This window comes from Homalodisca vitripennis, chromosome 1 (assembly GCF_021130785.1).
Source record: "Homalodisca vitripennis isolate AUS2020 chromosome 1, UT_GWSS_2.1, whole genome shotgun sequence".
NCBI classification, from domain to species: Eukaryota; Metazoa; Arthropoda; class Insecta; order Hemiptera; family Cicadellidae; genus Homalodisca; species Homalodisca vitripennis.
The window spans coordinates 46355204-46377570 of NC_060207.1; the positions used below are offsets into that span (position 1 = coordinate 46355204).

Here is a 22367-nt window from a genome sequence, read left to right on the forward strand (position 1 = left end):
CCACATATCGCTTACTGCATTCTTACCAATCACATATCAATTACTGTGTTTTTTATAAAATTAAATAACTGATTATAACTTGCAGTAGGCTACGTGTTTGAAATATCCGACTGGTAAATTAAATTAACTGGTTGATTGATTGATCCATATCTGAGATTATTATTTGATACAAGATGTTTCAAAGATGAACTGAATTAATCTTTGTCAGTTTCTAAAGTAGTAAGTTCAACATCTATAACTGTAAGTGAAATATATTACTTAGATGAAGAAGTGCCAATTTATAGTGGTCAATAGTTTAAGTGAAGATGTTAATGTTTAAAAGACACAACACCAGGACCAGGCCAAGGAATTACAAAATGAATGAGCTTTAGCTATTGAAAGCTTCCCTATTAGGATCGACAATGAAAATGTTGAAATGGGTGATTTAATCAATGCGGTAGTTGTAAGTGATGTCTTAGGTTGGTGAAAAATAAGTACCAGAACTTATATACATAACCAAAATTTTTTCCATAACTAAGCTCAGTAAATTGAGAGTTCTCAAAGTGAACAACAGCCATATGACTCAGCCATGATAATGACCCCGAAGCGTTTAAAAATGAAGCACTTACTACAAATGAGAATATATAAATCATATAAAATTAGATGACAGTGCAAATGAAGAAATTGATATGGATATTGGGGCTAACGAAAATGAAATGAGAGTAACAATGAATAAGCACTGATGACACTAACTAATAAGGGAACAGTTAGAAGCAAAAATTTGGAGAGCTTGGAAAATAGGAAATTTAAAAAAAGGAAGATTTGAAAAACAAGCACAGAGTTTTAACATAATTGAGCAGAACATGGGCTTTTGTAAAGCTCCCCAAAAATATCGGAGGATCGGAGACATTATATTACTGTACAGTTTTGGAATCTGAGTTATGTGGGTAGAGGGGCTTTTATTCTTAACTACTGTAAAATAAAACTAGTATCTGAACGTGCTATAAAACCAGGAATGCCTAAAAAATTGGAAGAAATATAATAAGTACTGTTTACCACAATCAGACGGGAGAAATGTCTGCAAGACCTTTATTTCTTATTACTCTTGGATTACAAAAAATTCCAATCGTAGATTCGTCTTTGAAGTGCTGTCGATAACAGAGCAATTGAAAGTATACACCCTAATCCAGATGTACAAGGAAGGTTCCGCTCTGTAAACTTCATTGAAACAAATATTGCTCATGATCATATTCAGGGCCTCAAATCACTATCGGTGTGAGCACGCCCCAAATACCCTGTATCTTCCATTTCACACCAACGTGTCTTTGATACACAGTGTCTTCAAAGAAAAATATCCTGATCAAAACATACCCTACAACATTTTAACGCCAATAAGTCAGGAGAAAAAGTATTTTATTTGCAAAACTAGGCCACGGAGTGAATGAGGTGTGCGAATGATTTAAACTCCATGGGCATGAAAGGAAATTTGAAAAGTGCCTGTGACGATTGCAATGCAATGTTTGGAGCGACATATTGCAGCCACAAAAGAAGCAAGAGTAGTTTATTGTGCGCTGTGCGAAAAGGATGACGATGTAGGTTAAATTATCGTCTCAGTTGATCTGCAAAAGGTGATTATGGTACATAGAGTGGACACTTTCTAAAGAGTTTTGTTTACCCAGCACGTAATAACGTACCATGGAAGTTCTGTCTGTATTGGCACAAAATCAACTGACAAACCATTCGTCGCAGTGTGGAACGAGGGTATCACAGGTCGAAACAAGAAGACTTGGTAAGTACATTTTATGGATGTTTGAACATACTAAGGGTATAAGAACAAACCTTCATGGTACCCGATAGTTTTCGCCATAGCGTTGAACTGTCGTTGAAAAACAAGGTAAAACCTTGAATAAAAGACTTTCAAGATTTTATTCAAGGTTTGAAAATCTCTAGGGCAGAAGTATTAATAAATGAGAAGATAATAGCCGACACGGATTTATACTAGTGGCGAGGTTACACTTCATATGCTAAATTTAAATAAAATCAGGAACAAGCACACATGGCCGATATTTTTCGGGTTTCAGCTACAAGAGGAAATAGTATTTTAACATATAAAACATCCTTCAGAAACTGGACTTTGTAATGGATAAAACAGCAAAGGGCGCGCCCATGCTAGAATCATTTCATAAACCTCCATAAACAAAGAGGGATAAACTTCTTAAGGACTTAGGCTGAGTAATCCCTGAAAATAGGAAGCTTTTCTGGCTTAATTTGTGTATTAGTTGTATCCTGTGTGATAAAAATACATCTTTGTGTGATAAATCTGCATAAAATTGTCATAAATTATATAATTTAGTTATGCTCATTTAAGATATAGCCCACTTATCTTAGCCTATAGTTTTTGGTCGTTTATAAGCACATAAGAGGATTTTTGTTTTTAATTAATCCAACAGAGCAAAGCCATAGGCCTAACAATTTTCAAGATTTTTTTCAAACAAAAGACTCAAAAGACTCAATACTACATTTTTACGTTAATGTGCAATTTAAAGCTGTGCAAAGGGTTAATTTAAGTTGTTTTAGCTAGTCCTATGATTTATTTCTAGACATACAAAACCTGTTCAAAGGGTTTTCTTATTTAGGCGCATATATCCATTTATTTTTACTTATAAGAACTTATGAGCTGAAATGTTCTTGTTTTATATGCATATAGTACAATAAAACAAAAATGATAAATGATGCTTTTTATTTCTCTGACACTACTTATACTGCATCTTGAAACTACTTTTCATCAGCTGGTATCACTGATAATGCTTAGTAAGAATGCAGTAACTTTTTGCTGAATGGTTTACTCCATTTTTACTTAGGTAAAATGCTATAAAAGCTGCTTATTCATAACGAAGTAACTATTTAATTTTATGGAAGATTACAGAATTTAGTTCTTATAATTACGAGAAAAATAATTTTCAAACCACAGTTTAAGGTATGTGTTATAACTTCAAATTTGAAGTAGGAACACACAGAACGTTAGAAGCATGTACCTTTTAAAGGTCAACTGGACAAACACTGCGTTTATCCCAAGCAAGGCTATTAATGTAGTAAATAACACCGGGACTAAAGAATATTTTAAAGTAAGCATTAAATTACATTGAATAGGTAATACATTAAAATAACATTAATGTGAGCACTAAATTACATAATAGGGCAAAATTAAAAATATTGAAATGAAATGAATGAGACATCCTACAGATTTCAAATTATATTGAACTTAATTAAAATTACAGTCTACACAAAATTGATAAATGTAAATAACATCGTCCAGATAAAGTTTATAACTGAGTGAGATGGTAACTTGATGGCTTCACTAAATGGCCGTATTAAACTTCAATACTATTGAAACGTTAACTGTAAATCACTCTGCCATACTATGACAAAATTAAAGATCTTGGTTTGGCTATAAACTCGACTTTGACTTGACTGACGCTGTTGCGGAGATTTGGTTTTCGCATCTATTCACTCACTCAAACGTTTACAACGATTTTTACCAGAACATATCAAGCTGCTCTTGACTAAATCACTTGTACTTCCACATTTAAATTACTGTAACTCCGTGATCAATGATATAACAGTAGTACTTAGTGAGAAGCTGCAACGAACTCAAAACTATTGTATACGTTACGTTTACGATGTGAGACGGGAGCAGCACATCGCACCGTACTACATCCAGTCAAATATTCTAAAATTAAAAGATCAAAGATCCATCAAAATTCGAAAACTAGTTCATTCAATATTATAATTTGGTTTATCAAGATATTTTTCTGAATATTTTAAATCTGTGTCTCATGTAGGTGTAAGAAGCACTCGCTCTGGCTCATATATTTTGAGAATGCCTCAGCACAGGACTGCAGTGTTTGATAAGTGCTTCCATGTTATGGAGTACTCTTCTCTAAACACTTACTTGCATCGATAGCTTTTCCCGGTTTGTGGCGAAACTGACAGATATGTATCTTAAAGCGGTTAGCCGGGGCAGGTCCGGTCTGAGAAGCTGTGGGCGTGACGCTGACAGAGGGGTAAGTGTGTGATAAAAGTTATAGTCCGGTCAATTTAGCCAAAAAATAGGGGTAACTTTGCATTAATTCCCAGAAAGCTGAAAATTTGCATAGATGTTAGGGATACCATTGTTATGAAATTGTGAAAAGTCCCCATCGATCCCATGTCTGCAAAAATGTTTATTCAAGGTCAAATTTCACAAAAATAGGGTTTTTGAATTTTTCAGCGAAACTGTTAGTTTTATGAAAAAATATTTCAAACAAAAATTGTAGATCATGCAATCATCTACAGAAATGTGAATCGTGAGTACATGGGATCGATGGGGACTTTTCACAATTTCACAACAATGGTGTCCCTAACATCTATACAAATTTTCAGCTTTCTGGGAATTTTTTCAAGGGTCAATGTCTAAATTTACCGGACTATTAGGGCTCATTACCAATAACTACTTTAGTTTTATTTGTATATTTTTAGTAAAAAAGTAAAAGTATTATTTTATTTTATATGTTTTAAGAATTACAGAAGTAGTTAACTTATTAATTTGTTAAATTTTAATTGTATCATGTTAAAATATTATATTAATTACACCACATTATTTAAATGTAATCATTTCTTTAATTTTTTATTCTTAAGGTAATATTTAATTAATGTTTTAAATTTTACGTTGTCGCAGGTTAAGTGTAAGAAAGTGGCGTGCGGCCCTAACTTTGCCTGTATAAATAAAGAATGTTTCATTTTCATTTTCATTTCATTATTCTGAGTTCGGAAAGGATTCCGGTGATAAATGTTTATATTTACAGGATTAGCTACAAATTCGGTTACACTCGACTTACTTTATCGATATCCTTTGCTCTATCTGTGGAGCTAGGTCAGTTCTGACTTACAACCGATGATCGTTAATCGCTTCTCGTACCGCGATGCTTGAGGTTTGTAATACTCCTCACTCAACCTCAGTCAGTATTCAACTCTGCACAACACTACAGACACAGTGATAGCGATTTGTGTATACCTTGTTCCTGCTACCACTTCCTTATCAGTAACAGGTAATCGGTATAATAATCAATCACGGATAAATGTTTTACGTTCTTTATAACCACTAAATTATAAAATTATGTAGGAATAGTTTTAAGTTCTAGTGATGTAGGCAGATGCTCTGGGTTATTGCTTGTATGAAAAGTATTATAGTAATTCGGCTTCAAATTTTTAATAAAACTCAGATTAAGATATTTTGCATTTGTGTTTAGTTGAACATATGTATTTGTTTACCAAATAACTGGTTATTTTGGATTACCTATTATAATTTTTTAAATATTACACAATATCATGTAACACAAATTTGTAATGCTAGAAAAAAACCATTATATATTCAGCCTAATTATAATAATCATATTTTTTTATCAACATCATTGTTTTATTTCCTTATAACATTTTTGGACACAATTGTTTGTAAATAGTTTTGGCCTTTTGGTAAGTTAAGCTTTAATAAAAATTATAAATTACCCAATCTAGGACAAAATAATATGATGTCTAAAGAGTAAATCTTGTATATTATTAAATTGTTGTATTGTTCATTTTTTTATTTTATAATTTAAACTTGTGTTTTTAGTTTTGCATGGTAACATATGCGTATAAGGAAGAATAAACTAGCCGACTTTATTACATTGTCTGCTTTAGGTTGTAACAGAAAATATTTTAACCATGTAAGCAACTGTTTTGGCACAAATAACTGCAATATAATTTAATTTGAAGCAAGTTTTGTATTCTTCTAATGTTAAAGTTATTTATTTTAATTTACTTTACTCTTTCTACTTTTAAATTATTTGTTTAACCTTAATACTATTATTACGTTAAGGAGGTAATATCCTACTATTAGGATTTTCAACTATTAAACACAGTTTTTGCTTTTGTAATCCACACACATATGTTCAAGATCTCGCTACAAGACTCAAAGTAAATTTCTTTTCATACCAATGCTATTTCTTTCTCCTTTGTTTGTACTACTTAGTTGTGATATGTTGTAAATGAAAGTGTTTATGCTGGTTGCCTTTAGAACATTTTATCCAAATAGTGCTGAGGATCTATTCTATCTCCCTTTAAAGTAGTTTCTCTACTGGTAAACTGAATAGTTGGCTTCAAATATTTTAAATTGTCTGCAAAAATTTTCCATGAGGTCAAATTCGTTTCCGAACATTAAATAGAATTTACCTTTTATTTCATTTTTCGCAGTTTCGTTTTAGTTAAACATGAGTTCACTTAAATTTTTTACAAGGTCAGTTTATGTATGTACTTAAAATCACATGAATATAACTGCATACCTTCAGATAACCTTCAACTTAGGAATGACCATATACCAGTTGAGTAAAGATTAATTTTGGTTTAGATATAATATTGTGGAAAATAATTAAAATCTGAATGTTGAGTTTAGCTGCAGCTCACCTTCCTCTTATTGCAGTGTCTGGTATCTACTAGACTCCTGGAATCTGGAGTCATTTTTGTGTGAATATATTGAAAAAAGTTGGCGACGAAGATGCTCAAAATGAACCTTTACATCGTTTTGTCAAGAGAAAGCTGAACTGGAGCTAAACTCAAAATTAAAATTGAATCAACCCTTTTTAACATTGCTACGTTATTTGTAATTAAAATGTATCCAAAACTAATCAAAATATGTTTTAATTGTACAAATATTTAAGTAAGTGTATTATAAAACAATTTTTAAAATAAGCACTTTTTTACATTTTTAGAGACTGGCAAATTTTTAGATTAATATTATAAAAATTAAATCTTTGGTTTTTGTCGTGAAGAGGAAAATTTGATGAAAACAATTAAAAAATCAGATTTAAACAGGATGACACTGAATGGAATAATCATAGTGTTAAAATTTTGTCACCAGAAACTGCCAGTCATCACCGCTTGTATACTTACACTCTGGCAGTTGATACCTGAACTCTTACCTCACTGTCACCCAGAGCTGTAGTTGCAGATTGACATCATAAAACTGATTATATTTTCAGTTAATATTCAATTTTTATTGTTGGATCAATTTTATGATTTCATCTTGTATTTCACTCATATAAGAAAAAAAAGATGTATTACAGTGCCTTGTTCTTTGAATAAGATCTCGGATTGGTTTGAACTCTGCTGACCATGAGAAAAGGTCTGTATTATGTATCAAGTTTACATGCATTTGTGAAGATTTGTTTCGCATTTAAGTCTTGCTTGTATTTGTTTGTAACCAAACGAAACTTAAAATTTGTTATGTACTAATGGTGAATAATGAATAAGCATTAGTTTGTTGTTCACTATAAACTCCACAATTTGTAAGAGCACTTTCACAGTTTATGTTGCCTCCACCATGTTTGATGTCTTTGATATCTTTGGTATATTACATGGTAACTACTGTCCAGAGGCTATTCACTAACTGTTGTAGCAATTGTAGAAACAATGAATCCACTTCGATTTCCAATAAAAACATATAAGTGTGAAGATGAATACTTTAGGTTTAAACAACAAAATATTTGATACTATAATACTTTGATACACTGTAATTGATTACATTTAAGGGGAGTTGAACGCAAAAATCTGCAAAAAAATGTTTTTTCGCTTTTATTTTTTATTTTATTATTTGATTCTTTCTGAACAATTTACTGCAATCCCTACATAAAAATGGCTTTCCGTTGAGCTTCTATGATTTTTCAAATATAAGACTACATAACAAATTTCGCATCAACTTTGCCCTCCGCCTCCTAACACCTGGTGCAAATACAGGTTAGCAGAAGTAAATAAAGAAGAAATTACCTACAATCACAAACATTCTCTACCAAAGGTGTATTGACAGCAATAAAACCTACATACAGAGATTTGTCAAGATTAGATCTACTAAAAAAAATGTCTTCACGGTAAAACCCAGAACGTGAACGAATCTTTCAACAATGTAGTGTGGAACCGAATCCCAAAAAATGTGTTTGTTGGAAGAGAGACTCTTGTATTAGGTGTTCATGATGCTGTTCTAAAATTCAATGAAGGTAACATTGGAAGGATCAAGGTTTTAAAGGAGTTAGGAATAAAAGACTGTGGCAAATACACCGTAAGGACATTGAAGAGCCTCGATGAAGTCAGGATGAGGAAGGCAGATCTGAAAGCAGAGTCAATGACTAAGGAAGCAAGAATAAAGAAAAGGAGACAGTTATTAGGTGAGGAAGAGGAAATGGATGGTAGCTACTGTCCTGGAGGCTTCTAAAGGTAATATAAACTTATAATTATTTAGATTTTTTGTTTTCCGCTGTTTTTGAAAATTACCGGTTTTTAATATATATGTACCTTTTTCTCAGAAACTATAAATGCTACACACATGAAATGTTTACTGGTTATAAAGTAGCCTTTTAGAAGTATGTAGCTCTAATTTTATCAAATTTCATCAATAAATAAATATTTAGAAAAATATTTTATCTTAAAATATAAAAATAAAAAATAACACAAATACAAAAATTTTTTTCTTTAGTTGTATCAATTATTTTACAAAGATTTTAGAGGTATAAATACAATATTATATCCTACACCTTGTGTAAAGATTTCAACTTCCTAACTGTTATGAGTTCTGAGATAAAGGTACATAAAGTTACCTTATTTTAACATTGGGCCTTATGGACCGTTCAACTCCCCTTAAGGTTGGATAATTACATTAGTTAAAACTAAGCAATGAACATAAAACAATATAAATCACTGTGGTCAATATATTTGTTTATCTATAAAATTATATTTGTCATGAAACAACTGTCTTTACAGATGAGATTTTTTTAGGCCTTTAATAAAATGATTTATAACATTAAAATTTATTTCTAAAAATAATCTACCACATAGCCTGTGTAAATGATAAATTAAGAAAGCATTCAAAATAATAGTAAAATAGTGTTTACTAAAAAGATAATGAATATAAATATTCTAGAGTATTTTTATTTTTCTACTATTCTCTAAATATTCTCACCTGGATACAAACATGTAACATTTATCAACTGTCAGGAGAGAAAGCTGTGCCACAATATCAGATCCTGCTTCATATTTACTTTCTGTTTTACTACTTCTTGAATCATTATTTTCAAACAGTTTGGACAACCTTGCTTTGTCCTTGTTGGCTGCTCCAATGTTACATGTAAATACATATGTGAAAATGTAACCAATTAAACTAGATTAACAAAAGCTTTCATAATTTGAGTTTATATTTTCACTGAAAATTATGAAAAATGCTCAAAAACGTTTTAATTTACAAATAATACTTTCATTTTATATTTACTCATTTATGTTACTTTTTGTAATTTACTTATTTGTTATGTTGATATTTCATCTGGCGATATTTACATAATATATGAAGAGAAAGGAAGGAAAATGATTATAAGAGTTTTAGTAATATATATATAATATATAAGTAATATATAAATATATATATATATAATATATATTTATAATATATATATATATATATATTATATATATATATATATATATATATATATAAGTAATATATAAGATCTTGATTCAAATGGCGCTTCATCCCCTCCCGTTTCCTAATGCATTGTACGCCCTCCTCAAGGCACTCCGGGCATTGGAGGCGCTGTCCTAGAGGGAGGGCACAGAATAAGGTTTTGTCCATCGCGCGAAGAAGGAGAATAACGAAGAAGAAGGAAAAAAAACCGGAAGAAAGTAAAAGAGAAATGAAGATGAGAAAGAAGATGAGAAGAAGTGTGGGTCTCGGGTGGCGCAGACGGGGGGTCAGCGAACCCCCCACATTGGACACCCCCCGGACGACTCCTAGGCTCGTCGCCTTATTGGGGAGAGTCAGTGCGTCACGCCGACCCCACCCGGCTATCCGTTTGCAGGGCGAAGCTGCTAGGGGTGCGTCCCACCACCCCCCGGAATCACCTTGTGAAAAACCGGACAACAACCGGATTGTCCGGTTTTCCACGGAAATTTTGGTTAAATTTTGATTTTGGACTAAGATCAAATTAACCACTTTGATCTTAGCCAAAAGGCCGAGAAGCGATATAGTAAATATAAATTGTGTATTAGGAATAGGAAATAGGAATATATTATATAGGGAGGGGGTAGCAACAGTCTGAGAAGCTAAAAGGATTCTGATCATTAGGCATCGTTATAGTTTATATAAATAAAACATTACATGTAGCAAATCAGGATCTATCCTCTTCTTCAGGTGTCAAAAACCTTAAGATGTAAGCATACACAAAGCTATAAAACCTTAAGATGTAAGCATACACAAAGCTATAAAACCTTAAGATGTAAGCATACACAAAGCTATAAAACCTTAAGATGTAAGCATACACAAAGCTATAAAACCTTAAGATGTAAGCATACACAAAGCTATAAAACCAATCAATATATGGCAATGACCTCACCAAAGTCAATTTAGCAATAGGACCTTTGTCTAATAAACATGAGCATGTATAAGAGTATCCATAGTTAGACCAATCACTATACAAGTACACTATACAATATGTTGCACATAACAGAGAATGTGAGAGACTGAAGAAAAATGACATGAGAACTTCCTGTATAAACATAGCACATCATCTCAAACAACAAGAATAGAATAGGATTTTCATTATAAATTGGTGGGTCAGCTTTGCTACATGCTCAGATAAGGTATATAACCTGGGCATTTATGGTGACTTTTAATTGGTATTTGGTATGGTGAAAACATAAGTAAAATATTTCTGTAACAGTTCTAAAACCAATTTTCATCATCCACATACAATGTACATTACATTTATAGAGCTTACACAGTAGTGGGGATATGGCTGAGGTGAATAAAGTGTAATTATTGGCTTACTAATGATATAAATAAAAAAAAATATAATGATATAATACTAATGACTACATTTTCTGTGCAGATAAATGGCTCGAGCACTTTCGAGAAAGTTGAAGAATAATGGTAAATACTCAGAGCAATACAGAGAAAGAAGGAGAAAAAACAATGAGGTATGTAAATAAAATGTTAAATTATAAACAAAACAATAAATCAAAATAAATTACTGTTAGTCCTACTTAAATTTGGTTTGTACATTGTTTTCTACATTGAAGTGACAGTGTATCCTTAAAATATTTGATTATACAGGGTGTCCCATGAAGAAACGGAGAAACTGTCAGGACTTGTTCTTACGGTGAAAATAACAAAAAAAGTTCATATACACATAGGTCCAGAAACGCTTAGTTAGCGAGCTATACAGGGTGAAAGATTTCGCCCAGATTTCAGTGCCACCGTTAAAAGGGAGTCCTATTAAATTATTTTGGGCGTTACCCAGGACGTAAAATTTAATGTATATTATGCAAATTGAACTGAAAAACTGAATAAAATTGGTACCAGACCTCTAGCTGCAGTAATTTTTAAGATATCTGAAAAAATACGCAAAATTCGTTGTCCAAAAACAAGTTTCATTTAGGTTTCAAGTAGATTAACTTTGTTAAATGTGTAACAAACGCGTAACATTCTTTAACAAAACTTGTAAAGAACTAATTTCTTAAGATAATGATGTAAAACAAGCCAGTAAAAATTGTACGTAAACGTTAAGAAAATCAATTTTTAATTAAATAAATAACGTATGAAGAATAGACAAAATCGGTTACACTTTTTTTCTTGCTGAACGTACATGTTTTTTATAAACTTTTATTTTCACTTACTATTGCCAAAAAAGTAAATAAATGCTAACAAAATAACAAACCTTAGTTTAGTAACTGTTCGAAATTCCCTCCTTCACAATGCACACAGCACTCTGCTCGACGTAAAATATTTGTGGTGGCTCTGCAAATTATGTCTGGATTGTTTCTTATACTGTCAAATGCGTTGCGAATTCTAACGAGTAATTCTTCCTTGGTATCAACTTTACGTTTATACACCATAGCTTTGATATGTCCCCATAAGAAGTAGTCAAGAGGCGATAAGTCAGGCGATCGTGGTGGCCAGTTGATTGGTCCACAATGCATTCAGTTCAAGAAATTAGCATTCAAATGATTTCTAGCTACTAAAGAAAAATGAGGAGTTGCACCATCGTGTTGGAAAATCATTTTTAATCTTTTTTGTAAAGGGATATCTTCCAAAAGAGCCGGTAAATCATTTTTCAGAAATTGTTCGCACATATTTGTAAGGTTTCCTTCAAAAACGAATGGTCCTAGAATTTTGTCATCAATAACGGCACACCAAACATTAATGTAAAATCTGTGTTGGAAAAAGGTTTCTACGGTACCATGTGGATTTTCTTCGCTCCATAAATGACTATTTCTACAATTGAAGGACCCGTTTCTCGTGAAAGTTGCTTCATCAGTAAATAAAATTGAATTCACCCTATCAGCATTGTCTAGAAGCCAATGAGAAAAGTTTAACCGTAAAGGATAATCTGTCGGCAGCAAATATTGTACCTTTTGCAGGTGAAAAGGATGAAGTCTCTCTTTACGCAAGATGCGCCACACTTTGTTTCTCAATAAACCAGTGCGATACGCAATTCGCCTCGTACTAGTACCCGGGCTACGATGAATATGTTGAATCACTTGAAGTTCATCGTTAACGCGATGATGTGCCTGCCTTTCAACCGAAAACGAAATTGTTGGAAATGATCCATTCGTTCTTAAAAACTGAAACACTGAAGAAAAGGTTTTTGCATTCGGAATCCGCCTTGCAGGAAAATCTTTCCTGATATTTACGTCGAGCAGCTTCCGCATTTCCATTAGCATATCCGTAACAGAACATTATGTCGGCATATTCTTCATTAGAAAATTGAAACGACATATTAACTTTTATACTGTATCAATATTAACACTTAACTTATCTGTATGACACTTCAATATAAAATATTCAAAAAGAGTTTGTAATTGTGATTGTTGAACAGCTGTTAGTACTGCCAAACTATGAAAATAATATTTTTGTTACAAAAGTTGTAGAATAACGTAAATTAATTCCCATAATTATTGTTAAATTTCAGATTTTATGACACTAAAGTTTTTTTTACTAGTATGTAATTCATTAGAAAAAATAGAAGAATGTTTCTATAAATAAAATCTATACAGTATATAATTATTTTCAATAATTAACATGTTTCTCCAAATATTAGGATGTACATTCAGTAAGAAAAAAAGTGTAACCGATTTTGTCTATTCTTCGTACGTTATTTATTTAATTAAAAATTGATTTTCTTAAAGTTTACAAATAATTTTTATTGGATTATTTTACATCATTATCTTAAGAAATTAATTCTTTACAAGTTTTGTTAAAGAATGTTACGCGTTTGTTACACATTTAACAAAGTTAATCTACTTGAAACCTAAATGAAACTTGTTTTTGGACACCGAATTTTGCGTATTTTTTCAGATATCTTAAAAATTACTGGAGCTAGAGGTCTGGTACCAATTTTATTCAATTTTTCAGTTCAATTTGCATAATATACATTAAATTTTACGTCCTGGGTAACGCCCAAAATAATTTAATAGGACTCCCTTTTAACGGTGGCACTGAAATCTGGGCGAAATCTTTCACCCTGTATAGCTCGCTAACTAAGCGTTTCTGGACCTATGTGTATATGAACTTTTTTTGTTATTTTCACCGTAAGAACAAGTCCTGACAGTTTCTCCGTTTCTTCATGGGACACCCTGTATAGTACCCAATAATTATAATAATTAATAATTTTAAGTAATGCACAAAATTCCAGTTGTATTTCAATGGCTATGAAGGGCTTATAGGTTCATACTGTACGCTGCATTCTAAAATAATGTCTTGGTAGGATTATTTTTGAGATTATTATAATTTTATCACTCACATTTATTATTAACTGCAATCACACTTTTCACACATTGTCCGTGTATGTAACCATTACATTTGCTTTAGTTAATACAGTCTTTGCCATTACCAGTAGATTATATTTTCAATCGTACCATTAGCATAGACACTATTTATTTTATATTTAGACCTATATTTGTATATTATTATTATTATTATTCCATCTATTTAGCTATACTTATAACATGCAGTCTATATAAGTTGAATCTAAAGTTATAAAATATCTTATAAGATTTTAATTCACCATTTCTTCTTTAAAAACTTCATTTATCTCACATGTAAATATATTAATTTAGATCTGACTTTTTGGCCTAACATTACCAAATTTATATCATGTTGCCATTCTTAATTATATTTCAAAATTTGTTGTCCATGAATTCAGTCATTTACTAAAGTCTGCGCACTTAATGTATGAACATCTTAGATATTCATACATCTTAGATATATATATATATTGCAACACTGTGTTTGTGATGGCTCGACCGATTTCTAAGATATTTTTTGTGTATATTTTGTAGGTATGAGAATAGGTCATAAAGTATATTTCATACCACTAGGTGATTAGGATGTCCCTATCCAGAAAAATTTCAAAAGGTAAACAAATTGTAGTGAAACTGAGAACAATCATTACACTATTTTTCAGTAAGATACCAACATGTGATGAAATTACTTTGGTGGATAAGTTGGTAAGACTTTGTTACATTCTGTTGGGTCCTTCCAAACTCCTTTGTCAGGTATTATTTAGAAGACATTTAATGAATACATTTTTACATTAAATAAAATTGAGTTTCATATACAAAACGTTACCATCTAAAAGTAAACTCAACTTTTGATGTGTATTCTTAAATATACCATTGTCGTATTGCAGGAACATTTGGGATCTGTTTAAAGTTATCTGAATGCACTACTAAAAAAATGATTATCTTTTCACATCATTTCCCAATTACAGACCTGAGTTTTACATATTTATTTGAGGGAATATAAATAATGGTTGAGTGAAATTGGCACGTGAGGTTTAGCCTTGCTCCAGGATAAAACTGTATCATTTTAAGAAATGTTAAAAGTGTCCTGATGAGAGATATTTAAGAATAGAGAAACCTATACTTCATAGAGAGAGCACAGGAGCGGCGTTTAGGATAGGGCGCGGTTGGGTGACCGCCCAGGGGCACTGGACGAAAAGGGGTGCCGGTAGCCTTTTTTCGTAAGTAATTGATTGCAGTTAGAGGGCGCCGAAGAAATCTCGCCCAGGGCACTAGTAATTATAAAACCGGCACTGAGAGAGCATATTGTAAACAGTAATAAACAAAGAATTTTATTTTAGGAATTCTAAATGGTGTTATAGAATGTAACTGTAGTAATTAAGATCTTGGTCAGAACTGTAAGTCTAAAAAGTGACTTTCTCATGAATGATTGACTTTCATAGAGAATATGAAAAGGCAATTCATGCCTAAATGTATCAATGAGTTTAATAAATAGGACCATTCAACATAGTTCACTAGGAAAATTCTGAGATGAAAGTGTTGTAATGCCACACACTCCAATAATTCCCATAGATGTACCAACTGAATTCAAAAGCATTCAATTTACTATTGGGTTGGTGTTTAAAATGACAATCAACAAGTCACAAGGCCAAACAATATCCATTTGCGGAATAGATTTGTGCACACCATATTTTCACATAGACTACTGAGTTATCTCATTTCTTTTAAATTGATTGTTCTGTTGATTTCTTGTTTTGAATTGATTTTCAGTCTATTTTCTCTTCATTGTTATTGCGTTTATGCCCATTTCTTCTAAACTATAGGTTTATTTCATCAATAATATCTTTTCTACCCAAAATTGTCTGAATTGCTTTGATTTTTTGCACATGTATCTATATGTTGATTGTATTGGTCACAAAATGTCAAGACAATATCCATTTCACCCAGTTTCTGTGTGTATTAGTTATAAGAAGAACTCTGTCAATAAATTATTCTACCTGGGTCAATGTTCCTCTTGTATGTATTTTTCTATTTACATTCTTTTTTTAACATCAGTATTCCAATATTTAATTAATAGTTCCTGTTCCAACTTTTCCCCATTGTATTTACATTTTCGTGTACTTTTTGCCACCACCTTGCTACACTAACTTCCATAGCGCTGTTCACCAGTTCCTTAAAATTTGGTAGAATGCAACAGGGCCGAATTTAAGCATAGGTGACATAGGTGCATGCCTAAGGGCCCACACCACAATTAAAATTACTAAATAATGTCACTGATCATGTTTTCTTATGTAGGTGCTACTTTGCATGTACATAGTTGATACAAGGCCATGATTGTGAGTGTACCCTTGATAGTGAATGGTGAAATTGGGAGCAGGGCAGCGGGTTGGCATGCTTTTGAATTATCTCTCACTGGTGCGAGAAGCGGGCAGCAGATGCTAAACCTGCGTGAGTGCATGCAAGGGTTCATGTTGGTGGCTGCTCTGGGTTTAGATTGAAAAATAAACAAGTTGGAGACAGGGTTGTATGCCGTTTTTGGGACGATATTTTTGGTCAAGTAAACAAAACTAGTGAATCTTTACAAAACCCCAGAATCAACGTGAACATAGCCGCATCATTGTGGAAATCTTTGAGAAGCATGATTCAGGGTAAACAGGAAAGTTTCGAGGAGTATGAGCAGAACGTTATCAAATTAACTGAGGTTTGGGTTCCTTAACAAATTGGAAATGCTCTCTAATGATGATGTGTTAGCAGCAAGCAAAACATTAGTAGACAGCTACAATGAAGATCTAGACGGAGAATTGGGCAATGAAATTTTACAATTCAAGAATTTTCCATCCAGTTCCAAAATGAAAATGAGAAAAGTGAAAAGCACATTAGTAAAGAAAAGTGGATAACAATGTGGTCCATGAGATTTTATGGTGAAATAAACTACAAATTAGCCCTACTACAAAAGCCAGATCCTAAGGGCTAGTAACTGCTAGAAGTTTTCCGGAAACTAACTATTTATGAATCCAAATGAATTAAGAGAAATGTTTGGTCTTAAAGCTAGCAATTGTTAGGATTTTGTTGTCACACTCAGGGCATGCTAGCTTTTGGTTAGTGGACAGTTTTACCTCAGATATGGTGGAGTTCATGCACGTGCAGCAACCAAAATAGTATAGTGCTCGTAAAGAAATAAACAAGTGTAAACAACTGTAACGGTTTGAGATGGAAAACCTGTCTTTTTTATTTTTAGTTTGTTTAAATATGTTTTTTGCAACAAAACTATATGTTGCAATTGGGGAATTGGAAGGTCTTTTGTTTCTTCAGTCTCATTTGCCATAACAGCTTTCACACTTTTCCGTATTTTTTTTTAACTGGTTTGCATTGCAAGTGCTTCCTTGCTCTAATGTTTCCTCAGCCTGGGCTTCAATGAACACTTTAGCATCTGTTTTTGTATTTGATGTCATGGGTTAACTTGGAGTTCCAACAGAGATGCTCTCAGGTGCATTGGCTTATTTCCTGTTCGCTTTTTGTCCGTTTTTGTTTCACATTGCTTTTTAAATTGTGCTAAAGTAACAACTTTACTAGTAGCAGAATAGTATTCTTCGCTATTAGTTTGCCACGCCTATTTCTTTGATCTAACCAAAGATGGAGTTTTTTACTTTTCCAAGTGATAAACAAGTGCAAAGACAACAAGAGCGAGCGACCGGTTGATCGGAACAAGCCGGTGGAGGGGGAAACAAGTCATAACATGAACCTAGTTGTTGCTAGGCCTATCAGTTGCTTAAGTTTTTCCAGAAACTTCTTAATATAGCCTAGATGTTTCTATCTAGTGTTAGCAGTTGTTTATTCACTCGAATTTGAGCTACTGCTAATTGTAGGGGGTAAATACTAACCAGTAAATTATATGTTTTATTCACTTTACCCATTATTCTCTCAGACTCAGGAAAATAAAAGTTACCTTCAAGTTACCATTGAATTACCCTTCATACCTACCTACTTTTTTAAGGTTTATAATTAATCATCAAAGAAAATAAGATTATTTTTAATCTTTTCCTAATGTTTTTGCCTGTGAACTTTATTTATATTCTCTTGTAAATGTCATTTATTGCTTATGAGGTAGATGGATGCATACTAAACTTGGATCATTTTGGAAGGCATTGCATTTACTCACAGACTTCTGTATTATTCATAGTTATGCTTGCCTTATCCAATACACTATTTATATGGACCACCATATTGGTGGTATGACACCATATTGTTGTGTCAACATCATTCTTACTAATAGGTATTGTTTATTATTTCCACCCTGCTTCCTCTATCCGATTCATGTTGGTGGAAGTGCAAATAAAAAATCTAAAACAACCCACTCCATATATGATAAAGCAAACTGAACTGAACAGCAGAAAGGTATTGATCATGAAATTTTGAAATTAGGTTGTTTTATAATGTATAAATTCTGAAATAAATGGCTATATTATTTTCTTTTGTCTATAATGTAAGCTTTTCACTTTTCCTTGATGCGAAAGATCGATAAAATTCATGTGCAATATTGTATTTTTAGTCTGTGAAAAGTAGAATACTTCTGATTATGACAAAATTTATGTAATATAGTATGTTACATTATTAACTAAATGCATATATTTCTTTTGTCTGAATTGTAATCTTTTCTCTTTTTCTCTATGTGAAAGATAAAAACTTCATGTTTTTCTTTCTATCATTATTTGTAGGCTGTGAGAAAAACTAGAGCTAAGGAAAGGACAAAAAGAGAAAAAATACCAGCTGATATAATCAATTTAGTTAAGGAGAACTACTTCCTTGCTGGACAAATTAAAGTCAATCTGAAAAATCTTAATGACTACCTTCAAAATGCAGGTGATTTTAAGAAGTAGAGCATCTACCAAATCTTAATTATAGTAATTATAGTATTAATTATAGAGGTTAAATACTCAAAATATTATTATAAAATAAAATTTGACATATGTCAATAAAAAATTAATATGCAAAATCAATCATATTCGCTAGGCAAGTACAATGTTGTAATCACTGCCATATCTCAGTAAGGTATCTGTCAAGGATTTGAATTTGGTGGAGGTCAACCCCATAGACCTCTCTCTTAAATACAACATTGCCATTATGTCCCCTATTTGACCACAAATAATGGTGATTGACATAAATAACAGTAATTATGTAACTTATATAACCATTTATACACAAATTACATAAGAATTTTATTATTATTATATTTTATAATTATTGCCAGTATCCTACAATTTATCTACCAATTTTTGGTTTAGCGTCTGTTGACTAAGATGGCTCTTCAATATTTCAAGAAGTTAATTGTGTAAGCAATGTTTTCATGAGGTGTGATTTGGAAGACTTTGATGTTAGTTATTTCCACAACATCAATATAAATAATATACAAAGATTAGTATGTTTCTCTATGTTGTTTGATTAAAAAACAGCTCAAAACTCAATAACTGCAGTATATAAAGCACAATGTATGAAGTGATGTGAGTTAATTCTGGAGAAGAATACATAAGATCACAATTGTAGTACATTAATAGTGTTCTATGGCAAAGTTATTTTTATTTAAATGGCAAAGAAAATAATTACAAATAATAACATAATAATTACAATATTGTGTGTAATCAATTTTTTCTATGTAAAATGATTGCCTTAATGATGATAATGATTGATAAGGCTCTGTTACATAACTCAACACTGACTGATTTAGACTGTTGTTCTCTCAATACTCTTAATATCACACTTATAGGAAAATGTGTGTACTAATTCTTTGTACAAAGTGAATAAAAGATTAAAATGTAGAGAGAGAGAGAGAGAGAGAGTTTTGGGGCAAATGATTATGAGGCTCTCAAATTGATATAATAGTTTTAGAAGTTCAATGAGTTTAAGGTTTACTTACAAACATCAGTAATGATGTAATAAAAAAATAAATAAAAAATAAAAAAGTTTAAAAAGTGTTAAAAAGGTTTATTATTATATACATATCAGTAATGATTATTGAACACATGCAAGTCTTAGCTAGAGACCCGAGGTGCTATTTTCCTCTGACAGACAATGTGAAGAAGTGGATTAATTGTCTATTTCAATGGGAATCATAGACTTCACAGCATTTTTTGTGTGTTATTTTTCTTTAAATAATAGTTTTTAGGTTTAGAAACAGGATAACAGGATTGTATAATTTACCTAATCATTTGATAAATTAAGGATATTAGGCCTAATTATTATTTTATTTATCAAGAAGATAACTATCTTGTGATACTAATGAAAATGTGTGCCTATGGTAAGAAAACTCTAGCATTTTTCTGGATTCAAGCGAGAAAAGAATATCCAGGTTATTTTGATTTAGGAAGTTTTTATTGTGTTCAGGAACACGATTACATGATAATATACTTACGTGCTAATAAACATACTTACATGTGAATAAACGTTCTCGACATTATTGCTTTAGAAAAACAAATACAGAAATCACTTCACTTGCTGTGGAAAATGATTTGAGTAAAATTTTCCTAATTTAATCTCTACATACTTCTAATCCAGACTGCACTATTTTTTTATTTTGAATCTGTTAGATAAACATTAAAAAAAATAGAAGTTTTATTATTATAAAGTGCTACCATTGCATTAGTGTTTAAGGAGTGAAGAAATAGAACCATTTTGTACTTTTTCAAAGTATGTACTACTATGCAATATGCGTATATAGTTTTGTTCTTAAAGCATTAAGCAATATTTTTACATATTTTTCATATAACATTTTTAATTATGATAAAAATTAAAATTGTCTAGTTATGTATTAATTATAGACATATTTCTTAAATAACATTCTCATAATTGTATGATAAAATGTAAGAACATAAACGTGTCTGTAATATAACATTCTTCGCAGGGATTACTAGAGATGGAAACTTAACCCATGCAGAAATATAAACTTAACCTTCTATGATCCACAATACAATAATGTTAATTGGGCAAGAAAATATCCTTGTCATCGTGACTGAGTGGATCTATTGTGACTTAAGCCTGATATCTAGACAACCCAGGCTATCCCTGATATCTAGACAACCCAGGCTATCTCTGATATCTAGACAACCCAGGCTATCTCTTGATAAACATTAAGATGTTTCTATAAGCTAAAAGCCCTATTTCAGCAGGCTTACGAAAAAGCCCTGTAAAAGTGTTCCACCAGAGAAAATTGCTTGAATCACAGATTATGTCCATAGCAGTCTCCTTGGACTCCTTGCAGAAGCAATACATATCTGACTCAGAGATACTGACTCAAGATCTTAAAAATGTGGTAGTTAAGTGGACAATTTCCAGTCAATGCTGCAATACCTTACTTTGACATTTCCCAATGCATCAATCCACCACCCAACTCTTCCATTTTTGACTACTCCATCATAGTCTCTTTTTTAATATATATCTTTTAACTTTTTGTAATAAATATCCGCTCTATAACAACCTCTATATCCAAACCTCTTAATACCTTTAGATGTTGCAGTACAAGTATTTGTTATATGCAGAAATTACAGAGGGAGTTTAAAGTGTATTCACATATACAACAGAATTTAAATCGACTACAAACAAACTCTCATATTATGACCAATAATTTATGCTACAGTTAAGGTGATGACACAAAATAATTTGAACTGTAAGGTTTTTAACGTGTAAATTGTAAAGTTTAATTAGTGGAATTAAAATTATATAAAGTACAGGGTATTTAAAATTAAGTATTAGAAATTTTCTAAGAATGTAAAACTTCTTTGCAAGCAACTGGTCTTCTCATCTTAGGTATACAGTAATGGTATCCAAAATAATATTTCCTTGCATGTAATCAAACATATTAAATGTCATGTCTACATGAGACAATTTATTCAGTATTGATGAGTTACCAATATGCAAAATTACCTTTTCAATTCACCAGTTTTATGTCAGTCATCCAAACTAACCTGTAATCTCTTGTCATATAGGTCTATTTAGTTTCTAATTTTTTACTGTTTCAGATATGGAATGCTTAAGACAAAGTGAAGAATTTGATATCGACAAATTATTACGTGATTCGGATTCAATCTTGGTCAAATATAAACCCTCTTCAGCCTAGACACTATATAAAAACAATATCAAGCCAGTTTAATTCTGAGATGACTGGAGGAGTGTACAGCTAAAGATTTTATTTCACTGATCACTGAACTTGCTCTTTTATTTCTGTGCTTTAAATAAATATCAATCAAGAAGAATCAAGAATCTTTATTTCCAAAGTACATTACAATAATAATTTGTTCACACAAAAATTACATCAAAAAGTATATAAAAGTACAATGGATAGGCACCTCTGAGCTATTAGCTGAGTTGAGGTTGCCATCACTAATTAATTTAAGGCAGATGGGCCTGGCAGCTCCTCTTTCAGAGTAAGATATACATAATTAGAGTAATGAATAAACCATACCAATATTTAAAACAAAGCACAAAATTAAGTTGTATTTCATAATGAAATTCAATACATTACATTACCACAACATATAAAA

The 22367-nt window shown here is 31.7% G+C and overlaps 1 protein-coding gene across 2 annotated transcripts; it reads left to right on the top strand.

The window, feature by feature from the left end:
• The first annotated feature begins 4962 nt into the window (after nt 1-4962).
• On the top strand, nt 4963-22059 carry LOC124361764 (CCAAT/enhancer-binding protein gamma-like). 2 transcript variants are annotated; one of them, XM_046815850.1, is made up of 4 exons: nt 4963-5066; nt 10923-11010; nt 18552-18696; nt 21846-22059. In XM_046815850.1, the coding sequence occupies exons 2-4, from the start codon at nt 10927-10929 to the stop codon at nt 21941-21943; spliced, it is 327 nt and encodes a 108-aa protein (XP_046671806.1). In that variant the 5' UTR covers nt 4963-5066; nt 10923-10926; the 3' UTR covers nt 21944-22059. The 2 variants fall into 2 exon arrangements, with proteins under 2 accessions (XP_046671806.1, XP_046671724.1); XM_046815768.1 differs by lacking the exon at nt 4963-5066 and adding an exon at nt 6963-7177.
• Nucleotides 22060-22367: the final 308 nt, after the last annotated feature.